The sequence below is a fragment of the Gymnodraco acuticeps genome, unplaced genomic scaffold, assembly GCF_902827175.1.
Source record: "Gymnodraco acuticeps unplaced genomic scaffold, fGymAcu1.1, whole genome shotgun sequence".
Taxonomy (NCBI): Eukaryota; Metazoa; Chordata; class Actinopteri; order Perciformes; family Bathydraconidae; genus Gymnodraco; species Gymnodraco acuticeps.
In genome coordinates this window covers 58,493-74,078 of record NW_022990884.1, presented here as the reverse complement: position 1 = coordinate 74,078, position 15,586 = coordinate 58,493, and the positions used below count along the sequence as shown (strand labels likewise).

General features: G+C 41.8%; 1 protein-coding gene across 6 annotated transcripts in view; it reads left to right on the top strand.

The window, feature by feature from the left end:
• The window catches only part of LOC117557582 (NACHT, LRR and PYD domains-containing protein 12-like), a 39,310-nt gene that overhangs the window by 12,556 nt on the left and 11,168 nt on the right, over positions 1–15,586 (top strand). For 5 of the 6 annotated variants that reach the window (XM_034233467.1, XM_034233470.1, XM_034233471.1 and 2 more), the window contains 8 exons: positions 544–717; positions 1,108–1,281; positions 2,107–2,280; positions 4,659–4,699; positions 4,831–4,871; positions 4,950–4,996; positions 7,109–7,326; positions 8,170–8,429. In XM_034233467.1, coding sequence (XP_034089358.1) covers positions 544–717; positions 1,108–1,281; positions 2,107–2,280; positions 4,659–4,699; positions 4,831–4,871; positions 4,950–4,996; positions 7,109–7,326; positions 8,170–8,429 — 1,129 coding nt within the window. The remainder of the gene's footprint in view (positions 1–543; positions 718–1,107; positions 1,282–2,106; positions 2,281–4,658; positions 4,700–4,830; positions 4,872–4,949; positions 4,997–7,108; positions 7,327–8,169; positions 8,430–15,586) is intronic. The other variant, XM_034233472.1, reaches the window with a different exon arrangement.

Here is a 15,586-nt window from a genome sequence, read left to right as displayed (position 1 = left end):
TGAATACAATAAATAAATATTTATATTAAAACTATCAAACACTAACAAATATGTTCAGTTTCAGCTGTTTCTCACATGTGTATGAAGCTACATGATGCTCATACTGACTGAGCAGTTTAAACTGAAGATGCTTTGGATGTATGGCTCCACTATTTCTGAAATAAATACTTTCTATTAATTTTTTATCACATTTCTTCTGAATTCATCCTGTCATATTTGTCATATTTGTAAACTGTGTGATCTTGAGTTGAATCAGTTTCATTGGGTTGTTATTAGTCTGGCTGCACATCATGAGTTAGTGTCGATGGAGCAGAGGTTCAGATGTGAAGTCTCCACTTTTTGTTGAAGGTGAAACACGTTGTCTTTCATATTAATGAGAGCTCTTTTCTCTTTCTGTATCTTACAGTTTTTAACCTGTCAGGATGTCCACTTTATAAACTCCTACATTCTCTACTTCTCCAGCTATACACAGATTATTGAACCTTGAATATTTTAAGCTGAAACTTTGTTTTTCTAAAGTTACATCATGTTTTCTTTATTCAGACTGATGGGCTGCAGGTTGTCAGAGATCAGCTGTTCTGCTCTGATCTCAGCTCTGAAGTCCAACCCCTCCCTTCTGAGACTTCTGGACCTGAGTAGCAACACTCTGCAGGATTCAGGAGTGGAGCTGCTGAGAGATCTTCTGGAGAGTCCAGACTGCAGACTGGAGGATCTCACGTCAGTTCTCCATCTTTAACTTCTGTGCTGAGATTAATATGTGAGAGTTGTGTTGACTCTGAGCTGCAGACATCAGGCTGATATTATCCTGATCCTCTCTGAGTATCTTAATGCTAAAGTATGTTTTCTTCTTCTGTGGTTTATTTCCCTGACAGTGGCAGAGCAATGTTAAGGAAAAATCAAACTCTGCATAATTCACTCTGAACTTCCGTATAGTTTTATTTTACTACATTATATAAAAGACACATGATTACAATTAATAAGTATTTCCAATCAGACACAAAAAATATATTCAGTATTTGCTTCTTCCAACATTTGTATGAAGCTAAAAGATGCTTATACTGACTGAATAGTTTGAACTGACCATGTGATCATGTGTTCTTTATTCAGACTGATGGGCTGCAGTTTGTCAGAGATCAGCTGTTCTGCTCTGATCTCAGCTCTGAAGTCCAACCCCTCCCTTCTGAGACTTCTGGACCTGAGTGACAACGATCTGCAGGATTCAGGAGTGGAGCTGCTGAGAGATCTTCTGGAGAGTCCAGACTGCAGACTGGTGGTTCTCAGGTCAGTTCTCCATCTTTTACTTCTGTGCTGAGATTAATATGTGAGAGTTGTGTTGACTCTGAGCTGCAGACATCAGGCTGATATCATCCTGATCCTCTCTGAGTATCTTGATGCTAAAGTCTGTTTTCTTCTTCTGTGGTTTCTTTCCCTGACAGTGGCAGAGCAATGTTAAGAAATAATCAAACTCTGCATAATTCACTCTGAACCTCCTAAAAACCTCAAATTCATCTTATATTCTCCATCAGGTTTTTTTAAATAAATGACATTATAAACACATGAATACAATAAATAAACATTTATATTAAAACTATCAAACACTAACAAATATGTTCAGTTTGAGCTGTTTCTCACATGTGTATGAAGCTACATGATGCTCATACTGACTGAATAGTTCAAACTGAAGATGCTTTGGATGTATGGCTCCACTATTTCTGAAATAAATACTTTCTATTAATTTAATTTTTTTCACATTTCTTCTAAATTGAAAATATGACATATTTGTCATATTTGTAAACTGTGTGATCTTGAGTTGAATCAGTTTCAGTGGGTTGTTATTAGTCTGGCTGCACATCATGAGTTAGTGTAGATGGAGCAGAGGTTCAGATGTGAAGTCTCCACTTTTTATTGAAGGTGAAGCACGTTGTCTTTCATATTAATGAGAGCTCTTTTCTCTTTCTGTATCTTACAGTTTTTAACCTGTCAGGGTGTCCACTTTATAAACTCCTACATTCTCTACCTCTCCAGCTATAATCAGATTATTGAACCTTGAATATTTTAAGCTGAAATTTAGTTTTTCTAAAGTTGCATCATGTGTTCTTTATTCAGACTGATGAGCTGCAGGTTGTCAGAGATCAGCTGTTCTGCTCTGGCCTCAGCTCTGAAGTCCAACCCCTCCCATCTGAGAGAGCTGGACCTGAGTGACAACGATCTGCAGGATTCAGGAGTGGAGCTGCTGAGAGATCTTCTGGAGAGTCCAGACTGCAGACTGGAGACTCTCGGGTCAGTAAGGGGTCGACTCTCTGCTGGTTCAGCAGTATTGTATTAAACACAGGGAGGTGGAGGTGTTCCTCTCACTGGGGAATCTCTCCAGATCCACCTTCCAGGCGTAGCCTAGCTTAGTACAACAAATCATGGATGTTACCATGGGCCCTTCTCACTTCGGTTAAATGGAATCCTTGCTTCCCTCACTTGCGTCGTTTCCCTGTGACTAGTCCCTCCCACCAGGGAAGCACGGAGAGACGCAAGGAAACCACGAGAAGCAGGGAAATGAGTTTTAAGAGCAATGGGACGTCCTTTCCTCCGGAGCGTCACGTGAAGCGACGTCCGTTTGTGATGACGCTGCACAGCTGATCGTCTGACAGCAGCTCTGTCCCCGTTATTTCCACACACACCCCGCCTCTGTTAGTACACATTTACTGACACAAACATGTGTATCATCTGTTGTAGACTCAAATAAATAAAATAAAATAAGAACTCATTCTCAAAAAAGATAAACGCCATTCTTAAAATGTATAAACGAACAATAGTTTGATTAATATTGATTAGAGTCCACAATAGAAATAAAATAATTGAGAGAAGAAAAAGAGATATGTTACCTATGTTTGTTTGGATATGTAGTAAATTAACATTTTAAATAGCACTTAATGACTGACTGAATGGAACGAAAAAAGCGATCATGAAAATGTTTCCAAAAAATGAATAAAATGATTTTTGACCACTTTGTTGTTCAGATATATCACATATGTGACCCGCTCTATCGAAATCAGTCGGAAGTCGCAACGGCTCATTTCAAAATAAACATGGATTTGCGTAAAAAAAATTGTTTCCGGGGTTCGGGTGTTTTGTTTGATTTTAAATCAACAAAGTCTTGGCTTTCAGAATATGAAACTTTTATTTCCAAAATCACACGATAAATACATTTTTGAAGCTTGTAAAGGGAAGATGGCACCTCTCACTCGCAATCTGCTCTTCCGCAGCGCCGCCCCCCCTCCCTCCGGCTGACATTATGAATGTAATCGTAGATAACACGGCAGGGTCCGTTACAGTTGGTTTTCATCTGATTTCAATTAAACAAAGTCTTGGCTTTCAGAATATTAAACTTGTTTCAGCAAATTCAGGTGATAAATACAACTTTGAAGCCTCGGCATAATTACAAGCGGAGAACGGAGTAATTTAACGTCACAGCAGGCATAACAACAGCCGGTGTTTCTCGTGAGGGTTTTCCCCGGGAAACAAACACAATACACACAAACGCAAAATTACACAAACACACACATGTATACACACACACACACACACACACACACACACACACACACACACACACACACACACACACACACACACACACACACGCGAGCTTCCCCTCCAAACGAAAATATCTTCCCTCCGTATTATTTTGATCATTTGCTAATAACCAATCAGATCGATGGATTCCAGAGAAGAGAAAACTTTGAAGGCCTTTTTCTCAAAATGATGACTCGGTGACAGTCATTATATAATGTGACATATTTTGCTTAATATTTGGAGTAGAGCAACAATCCTGATATCATTAGAAAGCTAGGAATCTCCTCTTTCCAGCAGTGTATACAACTCAAAATGTGTCTTCGGGTCAATGCGACTGATTTTAATAGAGCAGGTCACATATTTGTAACTAAATGAAACATGAATTGAAACAAAACATGGTATACACTGAGGAGTGACTCCCGTGAGGTTCATGTGTTTTCTTCACTCCGCTGGGAAACTGCTCTCATGTCAAGAAGCATCAGATCAGTGCATGCACTGCATCGTCCAATCAGTGAGCGATACACAGTAAGGGGGCGGGGCGAGTGTCTGAGGATTTCATCGGAGGATTGTCTGGTGGTTCCTCGGTTATAGCTCCTCCATTATCGCTCCTCGCTCCTCCGGCAAAAATAAGGCCATTGGGACGCTACTCAAGATGGCGCAGACAAATCAACTTCCGGTGAGACCGAGACCGAGGAGCGAGGAAATGAAAAATAAGAGAAGTGAAACGCAGCCCATGTGTCTGCAGTTTCTCCTTTTGTTCATCTTATGTTTATTTTCTTTCATTCTTATCTAGCGATATAATGCAAGCTGACAATGCAACGCCACATCTCAGTCAGAGCAACTCATTAACAGACGAATGGGATGTTACAGTTAAAAAGGTAGTCTGTTTGTTTTTCTAAGTTCCTGGACTAATGCCTAGTGAATTCTCTAATGCAGCTGAGAGCTGTGGGCAGTCAGTCGTAGTGTTTGCAGAGAAGATATGATGTGATGTAAAGCATTGGATCAGTCAGGACTCTGAAGCTGACTAACTCAAAGAACTAACTATTATTTTAACTTGATCTAAAACTGTTGGATTGTGTTCATCCCTGCAGGATCAATGGAGAGACAATCAAAGCCAAGATACAGAAGAACTGTGAGTACTGAACCCATACCCTCCATTCATCCAGATATTGTACAATAAATCTGATCTTAAAAGGTATTTATAGTACAATAATTATTATTGTTTTATTTATTGTTTTCTCTGTCACCTCTTCTCTCCATCAGGTGACTCCGATGTGGAACAGGAAGTGAAGACAGACAGAAAGGTGAGAGAGGAGCAGTTGAGAGTTGAAGCTAGAACTTAACTTTATTTCTAGTAAAATAAATAACTTTGTTTGTCCCAGGCTCCTGAATCCTTCTCACCTGAACACACAACTGAGTCTTCATACAGGTAATTTTAAACACATTAAAAATATATATTCATTTAATTTGGTTTCATTTCAAGTCTTTCACCTTGAGGTATTGCATCCAATCTCTTTCCAACAGACATGAATAAAATAATGCCTCCGTGGGATTGTTTTCTTGTAGGCCTACCGTCTAGATCCTCACTGGACTAGAAATGTTGTTAATTTAATGAAAATGTGTTAACACACATTCTGATGCATGTGGACACATCTTCAGTGATGTTCCTGTAATCATCAGGGGCCTCATTTCTAACGCCGTGCGTAGGATTCACGTGGGAAGGTTGCTTACGTAGTAGAAATCCAAAAAATAGGTACAGAAATGCTCCGACATTTTCCGATTCACCAAACATTGCGCACCGGCGAGGAAAGTGCGTACAGCACTTCCTACGCCGGTTTCCCTTTATAAATCACAATCGACTCGAAATGCGGTGCAGCTTTTGCGGGCTTCACGTAACGCCCATATTTGCCTATAAATAGTTAAAGAAACGCCCATTCATTCATTCTGACTGACTTTATGAAGAAGATCGCAGGAAATGACGACAGAACAGCTAAAAAAGACATCTCACACCGTGTCAGATTTTGGTTATTTTGGGGAGGTGGAGATAAATCATATTGTTTGGTGGATGCAGTTTGAACCAGAGTAGCAGCATGGAGGTCGGATCGTCACCAAAATAAATAAATAAGTGGTCCGAAAAAGGTTCATGACAAAAAAAATACACATAGCCTTCCTCAGGCAGTGTGTTTGTGCCGGGGACAGGAGACCCCCCCTTGATGAGAGACTGTAAGAAGTGATCGGGGAATCCCTCCGGAGTGGAGTCATGACGACTGAATCTGAATTATGTTTTCGTATTTGGTGGTTTGTGTCCTAGCTGTCGATCAGCTGTGTGCAGTGTCTCCACTGCAGCCTGTGCACCTCAACCCCCCCCCCCCCCCCACCCCCCGCAGCAACTCTATATCCACCAGTTAAAGGAAATACAACTAATGTGTTGTGTTATATCACCTGTACAATTTACCACATGGTGTTCTTAGTTTCCATACCTCCTGTGTTTTATGAGCGACTTATCAAGTCTTAGCAAACGGCATAAAACATGATTAAACATGGTAGTATATAAAACCATGCTCGTACAACCTATAGAAATGCAAAACCGCATCATTTGAGAAAACATTTCATAACATTAACACCACATATTCGAGGTGGTTTTAAATAACATATCTATATATCATTTATTTATTTCTCCAAGTTATGTTTTTGTGTGCACTGAGGAGTCTCGAACAGGCGTTTGTTTAATCATTTTAAGATTGGCTTCAATCAATGTTTGAAAATGAATTCTTCATATGATAAATGAGAGGTAACTGTTACGGTGTGCAGGAAGCAGGACCCAAATGCAGATTAGAGTAAGAATAATTCCTTTATTTCAAGGCTATACACAATGACAGAACAGGACACTCACGAAGACCACGTCAACACACAAGACGAACCAACACTGAACACAGGAAGAGACAAGACTAAATACAGGGAGGGGTAATCACAAGACGAGACACAGCCGGGCAGGGGAGGAGAAACACAAGGGCCACAGGTGAACACAATCAGACAACTAGACACACCAGGGAAACTAACGACGGGAGGAAAAACACAGGAAGAAGGACCAGACAATAACCCAGAGGAAAAAATGACAGGGAGAACAGCAAAACACCCAAACCAAGACATAGAAAACGTGACATAACACAATAATCGTAACAGTAACATTTTGTTTATGGTATTATTTCCACATATTTCTCTCCATTCTTCCTTCTGCCAACGATGTCGCAGTTTCTCGTCTCTCCCGTTTTTGTGCTTAGTGCGTGCGCATGGGTTAGAGTTTGCGTGGAGGACCGCACGTTTTCCCATCAAGTTAGTATTTTATAAATCGCAAACATTGCGTAGTAACTGGCGTACGCCATTTTTTGAGCGTATATCCCTTTATAAATGAGGCCCCAGGTGTTTCAGATCTTTCAACAAACCCTCCTCCAGGTCAGACTCCAGCTGGATGAACACCTGTCAGTCAGAACACAGGCCAGTGAAGGCTTGTTGTAGTAACTTGTCTCTTGTGTGTCTACAGGTTCAGGTGTCCTGGTCCAGGTGAGTTCCAGTGTGCTTCGACTGGCCTGGTGTTTGTCATGGCTCAGGAGGCGGAGCTTCTCTACAGGGTGGCCACTTGGGATGAGAGCCTCCTCCAATCAGCTGGCAAGCAGGCAGCAGGGCCGCTGTTCGACGTGAAGAGTTCTGATGAAGCTGCCGTCTGCCAGCTCCACCTGCCACACAGCGAGACAGAGGATGGTAAAGACATCTGCAGTGTTAACAAATACACTTATATAATGCTTAGCACCTTATACCATCCACTACTGTTCAAAAGCGAACTAGTTTAACAAAGACAATAAGACTGTTAACCACCAGAACTGTTGAAGCAAAATCTGTTAAACACCTGAACAGTTGAAACAACATCCCTAATATTCCTCTCGCTGCTACTTAAAAAAACATTTTGAAATTATGTATCTATTTACCTATACATCCTATTTCAATAACTTGCATATAGACTCTTATTGCACTATTTCACTATTCCACTTTTTTAAAACTATTTTTCTTTTTGTATTACTCTTTACTTGCACTATATTTTTCTGTGTATCTGTGTTTTGTGTTGCTCTGTTGGAGAAGCCTGTGACTTGTAATTATTACTTTGTTATTCATCTCTTGCTCTTTCTGCTCTTTACATTGTCAGTCTGGCTGAAGCATGTACAAAACAAAACAACAGACAACAACATTTATAAGTTAGACTTTCTATGCCCTAAAAGCTTTAGAAAACTCTTCACACATCTAGAGAACCACTCAGACATGAGACCGGACACAGTCAAGCTGTTCTGGCTGCAGATTACAAACATTTCAGCAGTCTTGTAAATTAGACAATAATTACGCATGCTCACATCCAGAAAGTTCACAGGGGGACGGAACAATAATTAAACATTACAAATAAAAGGTGAAGGATATAAACTGGTACATCCCAGTGAGGCTCCGAAGTGAATGACATTAGATGAACATTAGCTCTGAGCTAAAGTGGTGTGACATTGAAGATGATGAAGCTGTTTTAGCAGCAATGCAACAGATGACCAGCTCTTTGCTCCACAGCGCTGTTCCTGGACGGCCTGTTGTCTGTCGTCCACATCACTGATGAAGGCCTGAGCATCTTGAAGCCGCTGGAGGTCACACACACTCACGTGGTGGTGAAGGTGCTTCACCTCTCTCTCTTTGGCCTTATCATCGATCCATTGAGAAGGCTTCTAAAGTGGCGAATAAAGGGCAAAATTCTGCTGTTCCTACGACCCCCGGGCCGAGAGGAACAAATACTGGATGTATTTCTGCTGCAGAACAACGTCCTTGAGGAGGAGGTAATGTGTTCACCATCAGCCTAAACGCTTGTTTTAAACCACAGCTGTTTCCACAGAGAAGTTTTGGCCCCAAGCTCCCTACTGAATAGAATATAATATAATTGGAGGGATGAAACCCTGTTTAATGGTCACACATAAATGCACAGACAGTGAAATGTGTTCTCTGCTTTTTACCCATCCTAGTACCAGGAGTCTAGTACTAGGTGTGGGGGAAACTTCTGTGTAGCAATGCAGTGGGAGTCACCGACTCAGGAAGGAGACACAGGGCGAGCTGGAGCTCTGATGTCAAACACTGATGGTTTATTAGGAGCTTCGGCCGGAGAATTCACATCACAAGTCCAAGAGCCAGAGGTTCTGACTTCACGGTAGAGTTGCCACGTCAATTCTGCAGCGCCTCTCTCTTGCTAGACCTTTTAACTGGTTTCACAGAGAGTAATCAACATATTTGAGAAGATAGCCTAAACATTACATTGCATTTAGCTGACGCTTTTATCCAAAGCGACTTACAATACATACATTCGACCAGGAAGATACAAACTTGAAGAAAACAGAATCATATAAGTACATCAGGTTTCATAGAGCCAAACATTTCAAGTGCTACTCAACTGGCTTTAGATAAGCCAGTCCTGTATTAGTATATAAGTGCTCTGTTAGCAGTTCTTTGTTAGTAATTCTATCGCTCGAAGTGGAGTCGAAAGAGATGAGTTTTTAGTCTGCGTCGGAAGATGTGCAAGCTATCTGCTGTCCTGATTTCAATGGGGAGCTCATTCCACCATTTTGGAGCCAGGATAGCAAACCCACGTGTTTTTGCTGATGGGAACTTGGGTCCCCCTCGCAGTGCGGGTGCAGCGAGTCGTTTGGCTGATGCAGAGCGGAGTGCACGTGCTGGGGTGTACGGTTTAACCATGTCCTGGATGTAGGAAGGGCCAGATCCATTCGCAGCATGGTACGCAAGTACCATTGTCTTGAAGTGGATTCTAGCAGTTATCGGAAGCCAGTGAAGGGAGCGGAGGAGCGGCGTGGTGTGGGAGAATGTAGGAAGGTTGAAGACCAGACGAGCCGCTGCATTCTGGATGAGCTGCAGAGGTCGGATGGCACATGCAGGTAGACCAGCCAGGAGGGAGTTGCAGTAGTCTAGGCGTGAGATGACGAGAGCCTGGACCAGAACCTGTGTTGCTTTCTGGGACAGCTGGGGACGCATCTCCTGATGTTGTAAACAGTTGGGAACACTGAGTTACTTGCGTCTGACACTTATGGCCTCGAAGAGTTCACACCTTGGAGTCCACAAACACCGAGAAGGAAGTGTTCCAGTGTACCCACAACAATAAACCATCTGTGACCTAGAGTTGCCCGGTCATAAAAATGGGAACAACAATATATGGCTGAATCAGCGTATATTTCTTGTGCAGATTTTGTTTAGAACTCAGACACTTAGGAGGTAGGACCCAATTGCACGACCCGGGAGACAGAGGTAAAGTATTGGAACGATACTTTTATTTGTCCAAAAGCAGGCAAGATGAACAAAAAAGTCACTATTGAATCTCAGGTTGAGATGACAAAAAAAATAAGAACAAAATGAAAATCGCTCATATGGTGAGGAACAACTTTTCAATAGCACAAAAAGAGCATAGACCTGACTGTGGGAAGAGACAAGACCTTACCATGGCAATAGACCACACGCATAGACCTGAACATGACAAGAGACAAAAACGAACTGACACTGAACACTGGGAGACAGGGGAATTTAAACACAGGGTAACAAGACACAGGTAGGAACAATCAGGGGCGGGGCTGACACTGATGAGCAAAGGAGACACAGAAGGGGTGACAGGTGAAAACAATCAGGAAATTAGACACACCAGGGAAACTAACGACAGCCGGGAAAACACAGGGGAAAAGACCAGACAATACACAGGGAGGAAAACATGACAAGGAGAAAAGCAAAACACCCACTACCAGACACACAAAACTAAAAACGTGACACAACACAAGAATCGTGACAGATTTCATAATGAATTCTTAATTATTTACGTGGAGTACCACACTCTACTGGTTATCAAACTCGAAGTTTACCTTAATACTTTAAAATACGTAAAATAAACGTTAAGAAGTTGTGGCCCCAAGCTCCATATTGAGAGAGATGAGATGATAACACGATTAGTCTCATCATCTGAGAATCTGAGTTTACTCTGTGAACATAGGCTGATTTACTTCACACACAAAATAGGATGGTTCTTTATAAATGAAATAATCATGAACTGCTAAGAATATATAAACTACAGAATAACATAAGTCTTATATCAATAATGTGATGATGAATGTATGAATGGCAGGTTACATAATTAACATCGACAGTAAATCAGATGGTTAGCAAATACTGAAAGGCACAGTTGAAACACTCAACAACTGAAAGAATGAAGGGAAGTATTTTGGGAGTCCAACCCTAATCGAGGCCTTAAAGGTCCCCTATTATACTGTTTCTCATCAATATGTCACAGGTCTCAGATATATACAGAGCCTGTCTCTGATTGGCTGAAACACCAAACAGATCATTGCTGCATCCCATAATCCCCTCTGTTTCAGGCCTGTTTCCAAAGTGCTGATTCTCTGTCTGTTACTTTAGATCAGTGGTACTCAACCTTGTCCTAATCAGGAGCCACATTGACGAAAAAATATTTTTGCAAGAGCCACAATCCAAAAACGCTCCTTTCCTCCCTGAAACCATTGTGCATTTGAGAATATGGATAATAGTAATATGTTACTAAGGAATGAAAAGCATAATGTACAGTGCAATAACTGTGATTTATTATTTTCACTGCAACCACACATTGCTGATCATCACTGCCCATAACAACAGATAACAGACAGCATGTTTACCGATGATCACAGTCCATATAACAGCAGATTATAGACAGCAGGGGCTGTCAGAAGAGTAATGTTGTACTTACTTCACACTCAATGTGATTTCTGACACTCCTTCTGCCGCACAAGTGATTTGAACGGCGATCCGAAGGGCCTCTGTTGTGTGCTGCAGACTCAATCTGTTTCGGTTGCGACATTTTATTTATGAGAGCGCAGAGAATGCTGCTTCACACCGGTATGTGGACGGAAACATTGAGATGATGCGTCTTGCCAGTCTGGAGATATTTGGTAGATGCCCCACCAGTTTCCAAAAGTCCACGACATCTGTAATCCGAAACTGACGCTGAAGTTCATCTGAGCTCTTTAACTCCACGAACTCCATTTGAAGCTGCACAAGTCCGAGCTGGTCGCTTATTTGCTTCATTTCATTGACCTCAATCAGGAATGGGTTTTTCACAAGTAGAAAAATATTGCTATGGTCCTTGAAGTCGTGGAATCTTGATGTGTAGTTTTGCTTGAGCTCAGTTAGCACGTCACAGAATTGTGATTGACAGGGCAGGAGAGCGTCTGCATGCATCGCCATCACTTTCTGCACGGTGGGGAAGAAACGGTAATCAGAACCACGGACACTTTGTTCGAGTACATCCAGTTTGTCATACACGGTCTTGTTTCTTCCCTGCATCTTGAGATTAAGTTCGTTCAAGTGCTGCGTAATGTCATACAGGAACGCAACAGACAGCACCCACTCTTTATCATCCAAAAAGGAAAATCGGGAAGTCTCCCCTTTACCGACAATGAAGGATTTCAGGGGTTCAAGCAGGTCCATGAAATGTGCAAGCATACGTCCTTTAGACAGCCATCTGATCTCGGTGTGTAACACCAAATCTCCATAGTTAGTGTCAAACTCCTCACACAGCAGTTTAAAATTTAAGTGGTTTCTTGCACGGGCCCTGATATAATTAACCACTTCGATTACATTTGCCATCACTTCATTCAGACATTTGAACTTCGCAAACAAGGCTTGTTGATGCACAATACAATGGTATGAGAAAATACCCTCAGCAGCAACCCCGCCGTTTTTCAGCGTTTCTTTCAGCAAAGCCACGGCTCCGTTCCTCTTACCAAGCATCGCCGGTGCGCCATCTGTTGTGAATGCTGTGATTTTTTCTGGTCCAATGTTAAACTTTTCTAATGTTTCCAGCACAGCGTTTTTTATTTCAATGCCTGTTGTTCCATTTTTCAGTGAAACCATGTCAAGCAGTTCTTCTGTAATGTCAAACTTACTGTTGATCGCTCGGATAAAGATGAGTAATTGTGGCGTGTCATTGATATCCAAGCTTTCGTCCATTGCAAGGCTGACAAACTCAGCGGATGACAGTTTGTCCTTAAGAGTATGCAATCCTTCACCATTTCATCAGTATATGGCTTCATCTTTTTCATCAGTTCATGTGTGATTTTGTAGGATGCTCTGTCGCTCTTTCACTCGTATTAGTGTGGAATACGTTTTTTTGAGCAGTTTGGTTCTGTTTGAATCTCGCCAGCTTTTCCGCCCTCAGCTCTCCACCTTTCGGAAAGTCGGTACTGAACTTCGGGTGTTTTGTGACGTGATGGCGCTGCAAATTGGACCTTTTAAATTGTGAAATGACGTTGTCACAAAGCAGGCAGATGCATTTTCCCGAACCGGTGGAGACGAAGAAAAACTCGAGTTCCCAGTCCTCTTTAAATGTTCGATATTCCTCTTCATATTTTCGTTTCCTATATTCCTTTGCCATTTTTGCATAGTGCTGTAAGCTAGTTTCCCCAGTGTCCCAGCAATTATCTCGCGCACCTGCAATCAGAGCGCGAAACCTGAAATAATTTGTGATTGGTTGTTCAGAGGGATGGGGGGGGGGCGGCTTAATAGACTGATGTGTGTGATGACTGATGTGTGACTTGTGAGTGATAATGAAATGTTGATTAATTCTGCTGACAATATTTTTCGTTTTTTTTTGATTTTTTTTTTTTTAAAGTGGGACTTAAAAGAGCCGCAACTAGTCTTAAAGGAGCCGCATGCGGCTCGAGTATCGCTGCTTTAGATGAAATGAAGGAGCCCCTCCCCACGCCCCTCTGAGAGAGATTTGGTTACAAAGAACTCAATGGTGCTCTAGGAGGAGATTCAGGTGAAAAGGGGGGGGGGGGGTTACCTTGGTTGGTGATTGGCTAATGGTTACACAAGCCAAAACATCGTTATGACATCACAAAGTGGCCAAAATCTGATCACCTCATTTTCAGACAGGTTTTTATAGAAATGGATCAAAAAGAGAGAGAATCTTTGTTCCTGAAGCTTTCAGAGTCTCTTTCCACAGAGGGGACACATGTTGATGTAGAAGAGACATGGAGAAGAGGGGACACATGTTGATGTAGAAGAGACATGAAGAAGAGGGGACACATGTTGATGTAGAAGAGACATGAAGAAGAGGGGACACATGTTGATGTAGAAGAGACATGAAGAAGAGGGGACACATGTTGATGTAGAAGAGACATGAAGAAGAGGGGACACATGTTGATGTAGAAGAGACATGAGGAAGAGGGGACACATGTAGAAGAGACATGAAGAAGAGGGGACACATGTTGATGTAGAAGAGACATGAAGAAGAGGGGACACATGTTGATGTAGAAGAGACATGAGGAAGAGGGGACACATGTTGATGTAGAAGAGACATGAAGAAGAGGGGACACATGTTGATGTAGAAGAGACATGAAGAAAAGGGGGACACATGTTGATGTAGAAGAGACATGAAGAAGAGGGGACACATGTTGATGTAGAAGAGACATGAGGAAGAGGGGACACATGTTGATGTAGAAGAGACATGAAGAAGAGGGGACAATGTTGATGTAGAAGAGACATGAAGAAGAGGGGACACATGTTGATGTAGAAGAGACATGAAGAAGAGGGGACACATGTTGATGTAGAAGAGACATGAAGAAGAGGGGACACATGTTGATGTAGAAGAGACATGAAGAAGAGGGGACACATGTTGATGTAGAGAAGACATGAAGAAGAGGGGACACATGTTGATGGAGAAGAGACATGAAGAAGAGGGGACACATGTTGATGTAGAAGAGACATGAAGAAGAGGATTTTTGCTTAATATGTGACCTTTAAATCAATAACTGAAAATGACCATAACCAAGCATACGGACCGCATTGTCTTACTGAACCGATGAGCGGGGTGGCTGCTGTGCTGCATAAAGGAGGGAACACAGCGGTGGACCTGGGGGAGGTGGCCGGAGGATATACTAGTTACAAAAAAAAAATGAAATGTTTAATACTAACTGAGAACTAATAAAATAAAATGAAAACGCTGATAAGGATTTGAGAGAATAAAAAAAGGGGGTTACAGGGATGAGAGGAAAAGAGAGGAGTTGGCGTCTCCTATGTCCTTTTGTCTTCCTCAGGTAGGGGGATGGGTATAGTAACCCGCCCAGGTAATAAACCTTCTGGCTACATTTAAACTTTCCTATCTGAAACAAATAGTAATTGTTTCAAATATGTAACTCTAGTACTTTTTTAGATCAGTGAAGCAAAAAGTCATTTGCTTGTCTTCAGGTCAGAGCCGGACATTAAGTATTAAAACTGGGGAGTTTTGTCCTTGATCTTCCATTAGACCAGTGGTTCTCAAAGTGGGGGGGGGGGGGGGGGGGGGGGGGGGGGGGGGGGGGGGGGGGGGGGGGGGCCAGGAGGAAAAATGGTTATTATAAAAAAAAAATCATAAATTGAAAAATTATTGATTCGAAAATAATATGATGCATTACAGTACTATTACGTCTGGGTCTCTGTGTTTCATTAAAGCTCGACTGTGTGTGTGTGGAATGAGCCATTTTGTGTGCGCGAGAGAGAGCGCACCGGTACCAGAGATCGTTGTTGTTAGCTTCTGGTGCTAGCGAGCTACGATAACGGATATAAGGAGTTTTTTCAACAACAAAGTGGAGGAGAGTCCTCTCCTGTCAGACTGAGAGACTCAGTGAGCTAAAGGACTCTCTCAGCGTTATCTCAGTGGGTCTCAAATGTTTTGGTCACCATTAATGTAAACAATTATTTCCGAGGCACACATTTATATGATCATTATAGTTATACAAAAATAAGAGCATAAATGAAAAACAGGTATGAAATACTATATGATAGTAAAACAAGAATAAAGTTTAAAAGGGTGATTTGTAAAATATCCATAAAGAAAAAGTAAATCTGTTTACAGTTCTGTTTCATATGGGTGTTGAGAGATGTATCCATAGATCTCTTCATTTTGCTCTCAAAG